The 4,296-nt window shown below is 37.3% G+C and overlaps 1 protein-coding gene across 1 annotated transcript; it reads right to left on the bottom strand.

Annotated features, from left to right (window-relative positions):
- Positions 1–222: 222 nt before the first annotated feature.
- Positions 223–2,416, bottom strand: LOC128206812 (uncharacterized). Its single transcript, XM_052909495.1, has 2 exons — positions 2,047–2,416; positions 223–1,849 (listed from the first exon to the last, which is right to left on the bottom strand). Exon 2 carries the CDS (start codon positions 1,824–1,826, stop codon positions 348–350), a length of 1,479 nt encoding a protein of 492 aa, XP_052765455.1. The 5' UTR covers positions 1,827–1,849; positions 2,047–2,416; the 3' UTR covers positions 223–347.
- Between the last annotated feature and the right edge of the window lie 1,880 nt (positions 2,417–4,296).

Below are 4,296 nucleotides of genomic sequence, written 5' to 3'. Positions count from 1 at the left end.
ATATGCACCTTTTCCACCAAAAAATGATTAATCAGTATATTAGCCAGCTTTAAACATTGACAAAGATTTGTGTGTTTTTTAGTTTTGTAAAGGAAATATATGGTACATTTTTGATATTCGTATTCATATTGAAATATAAAGAATACCACTTCTCAAGACATATCAATAACACCAAACATTTGTAAGAATAGTAAAACAACAACAACGTAAGTCCGAGTTAAAAATGGTTCACTTTATTTGTTTAAAACTGCTACATCAGTATATACGTAGTGATCAAAGCCTTCAGATAAACAAGATAGCAAAATTTCAAATTCGTGTCTTTTTCACTCATTCTAGTAAATAGCATTTTATAAAAGTCTCCTTAAATGCTTAAGTATCAAAGAATTTCTATAACATTGCTCGGCCCAAGCTGGCATGTTTTCCATTTCAAAGCAATGACCAAGAACATTTGAAAACGTCTCTGGGTGGCCAAGACCAACTTGTAATCCTATTAGATTAAAAAGTTTTTGAAAGGCAGCAAGTTTCATTTCACCTTGGTTCAGCTGTCTGTATGTGAGGTACTGAAGGTAGTAGAGAAATGGCTCACTGTCTATTGCTACTTGTTTCGTCCACGCATCTATTTCAAAACTCTGTTCGTCCATTTCCCTAGACAGCTCATAAGCCAGGTGCTCAGGCACACAATACCGTTCACGGATAGTAAATGTGACGCAGCAAGCAACGCTGGTTCTGATTAAATCCGATCTTTCCATATTCATAATTCTATCATCAATCTCATCACTTTCGGGTGTGAATATTCCTGTGCAAGTGCATAAGTGTATCATATGACTTCCAAGTAGACTTTCACAATAACTCAGTATGTGTGTTGCCGACACAAACTGCTCTCTACAGTACAACATGGATGCAAATTTCAGCCTGCTGGACAGAAGGTCGGAGTCAAAGGACATCTTGTATAGATTGACAATTTCCATAGAAATGGGCTGACCAAGTCTAATGCACTCTGAAGCTAGTGTGGAGGCAAGTGGGTTCAAACGAATAGTAATCAGACATGATGCTGCCTCTTTCTTTTGGTCATTGCCAGTTTCTGTCAGGTCTGCCAGGGTCATTAAGTAGGTCAATAAATTCATTAAAAATCTAGGAATGCATGCAGTTTCAGTTTTGAGGTCTATAAGTATTTTACTGTAGATACCTATAAATAAACTTTTGTCTATAACTATCTTTTTTAATGCTGATTTCAACATTTGTTTTCTAGTCATCATGGTGAGACATTGTGTAGAATCCATCATATTTATCAGTCTTGACCCTAAATCATCCATTTTTACGCTAAAAACAATTTGAAGGCTTTCATTTATATAGTCTTGAAACTCTTCAAAAACCCTATGCCTTTCATTTTTGTTTAGTTTCCCGGCAAACAAATTTACTCCAGAGATGGTAAAGTGTGGACAGTACCCAAGCTTGAGCCATCTGCAAAGAGATGTCAGACAGTAAATGGCACATTGTATAATTTGGTCTTCTCTCCATATATCTGGTGGGTAGCTCTCTATTGTAAACATCATGGCCGTTTTCAGATGAAACGTACTCAGCCTATCACCAACTATGGGTTTGATAAATGATTTCCTGATCATTTTTAACAAAGTGTAAACTTTCATTTGGGCCGTGGTAAAGTCAAACACTAGCAGTCTTTCCATCAGTGAGGTGGAAAACCTCCATTCTATTTCTTTATTTTCACTGTCAGGGTATCCCTGTGGTACAAGAAAAGTAGGGCACGTCCTTGCTTTGGCCAATGTCTCAGGTCTAGGCCAGTGTCCAGGGCGCGGTCTTTTGAACATGAACTGGCACTCTTCAGATTGACCTGCACATTGTAATGCATAAATAACATCAATAAGTTCAGAATGGCTCCTTGAAGGCCCTTGACATATAAGTTTACGAAAAAAGTTAGAAGGGTTCCCGAAAGTATTTTGATATACAAGTTTATAAAAATGAATGGTATTTAATAACAAGAATCTATCCATCCATGTGTTTTTCAACAACAATCTCCCTCCACTGTACCTCACATAAGAGTCAGCATTACGCAGTGCGAAGAATGGTCTACGTATCTGGACGTAGCAGTGCTGGGGTGGGATTCTCTCATTCTTAAAAGCAATAAATGACACATCAGGCTGCCATTCACTCGAGTCTAGATGAACCGACGAGAAGCTAAATAACATGTCAATATCCGAGTCCATCCCTAGTGTCGTTGACCCTTCACTTTGACTACCGAAGTTATAAACACTCCTATCTGGACGTATTGCTGCTTTCAAGCATAAAGGGAACAAAGACTCTCTGAACAACGCCATTTTCCTCCTCCTGGTAATCATCAACTCACTGACGCCAATGTCCTCCAGCGCGCGAGAGAGTCGCAGTGACATCAATTGGCAAGTCTCCCTGTCCATGGTGAATTACTGTTTGAACTGAATGCTCACGATCATAGCTTTTGTTATTATAATAATTTTCCTGCTCACTAAATCAATTTCCAGCTCTTTGTATTGGATAGTCACCTCTAGTACATACGAGTGTTGGAGTTTACATACTTATATAATGCAACTTTTGTTATAATTCAGAAAATTTATGGATGTTAAGGTACATTGAAACCAATTCAAGTTTTTCCGAGTACTCGAGTACCCGCTCGGAAGATTAGCCGCGTACTCGAGTACCGATTTGACTACTCGTTGCCATCCTCAAATCGAACATTCCTCTATATACAATATACTTTGAAAGTTTCGTAAAATGTAGAACTAGAAGGTTACTGAGGCCCGTTTTAGGGTATGTAAAAGTATACTGCGAATATACTCGGCCCATATTTAATTTCTTAAGAGAAACTGTTATTTCCCTTTATAAAAATGTATTTGATAGATGGACGTGAAGTTAGCGGCCTAGCGGTCTAAAATTTTTTCTCTATTTCAAAGCAATCGTTCATGAGTTTTCTTTGAAAACAATGATTAATCAATGTTTTTATTCATACATCAACAGAGCGGCCTAGCGGCCTTAAACTGTTTTCTATTTCAGCGCATTTTTATATGCGTTTTCTTCTGAAACAATGAACAAATTAACTGTTTAAATGCACAAATTATCAATCTGAAGCGATTATCAACATTTTTCTAAAAACTCTATCAAGCAGGTCAGCGACCTGACGGTCTAGCGGCCTAGCGGCCTAAATGATTCTTATTTCAAAGCATGTGTACATGTTTTTACTTTAAAACAATGATAAATTAATTGTTTGTTTGCACAAATAATCGCTCTGAAGTGACTGTATTTTTTTAAAGTCAATCAAGCAGGTCAGCGGCCTAACGGCCTAGGTATATATAGTGGCGTGAAGTTACCGGGCGGCCTAGTGGCCTAGCGGCCTAAAATTGGTTTCTATTTTAGAAAATAAAACAATTTTTAATAGAAACTGTAATTTCCCTTCATAAAAATGAAATATTTGATAGGTGGATGTGAAGTAAGCGGCCTATTCGGTGTGAATTTAGCGGCCTTAGAGGCCTGGCGGCGTGAAGTTAGCGGCCTAGCGGCGTGAAGTTGGCGGCCATATTTTTTCTCTATTTCAAAGCAATCGTTCATCAGCGTCTATTACACTGTTTCAATAGATAAGATACAAGGAAAAGAACCCAAAAATTAAACTTCACTCACTCCTTCAATCCTCATGCAATATGCATATAATCGTTTCAGAGTGATTGTTTGTGCGTACATTCAATTAATTTATCATTGTTTTAGAAGAAAAAAAAACATGTATACATGCTTTGAAATAGGAAACCAATTTAGGCCGCTAGGCCGCCAGGCCGGAAACTTCACGCCGCTAGGCCACTGAGCTGCTTGATCGACTTTTTGAAAAAAAACACGTTAATAATCGCTTCAGATTGGTAATTTGTGCATTAAAAAAGTTAATTTATCAATGTTTTAGAAGAATTCGCATATAAAAATGCTCTGTAATAGAAAACAGTTTAAGGCCGCCATGTTAATGCATGAATACAAAAAATGATTTACCATTGTTTCCAAGAAAACGCATGAACGATTGCTTTGAATTTTGTGATCAGACGGACAGTGTGAATTCACTTATCACACAATATACTTACACTGAATGAACATCGGTTCTTACTTTATCACACAATATACTTACACTGAATGAACATCGGTTCTTACTTATCACACAATATACTTACACTGAATGAACATCGGTTCTTACTTATCACACAGTATACTTACACTGAATGAACATCGGTTCTTACTTATCACACAGTATACTTACACTGAATGAACATCGGT

This window comes from Mya arenaria, chromosome 10 (genome assembly GCF_026914265.1).
Source record: "Mya arenaria isolate MELC-2E11 chromosome 10, ASM2691426v1".
In the NCBI taxonomy this organism is placed as follows: domain Eukaryota; kingdom Metazoa; phylum Mollusca; class Bivalvia; order Myida; family Myidae; genus Mya; species Mya arenaria.
This window is presented reverse-complemented; position numbering and strand designations above follow the sequence as displayed.

Bases quoted from the DNA above. Each gene is read 5' to 3' on its own strand.
- LOC128206812 (XM_052909495.1), bottom strand. From the start codon at position 1,826: ATGTTCAAAAGACCGCGCCCTGGACACTGGCCTAGACCTGAGACATTG.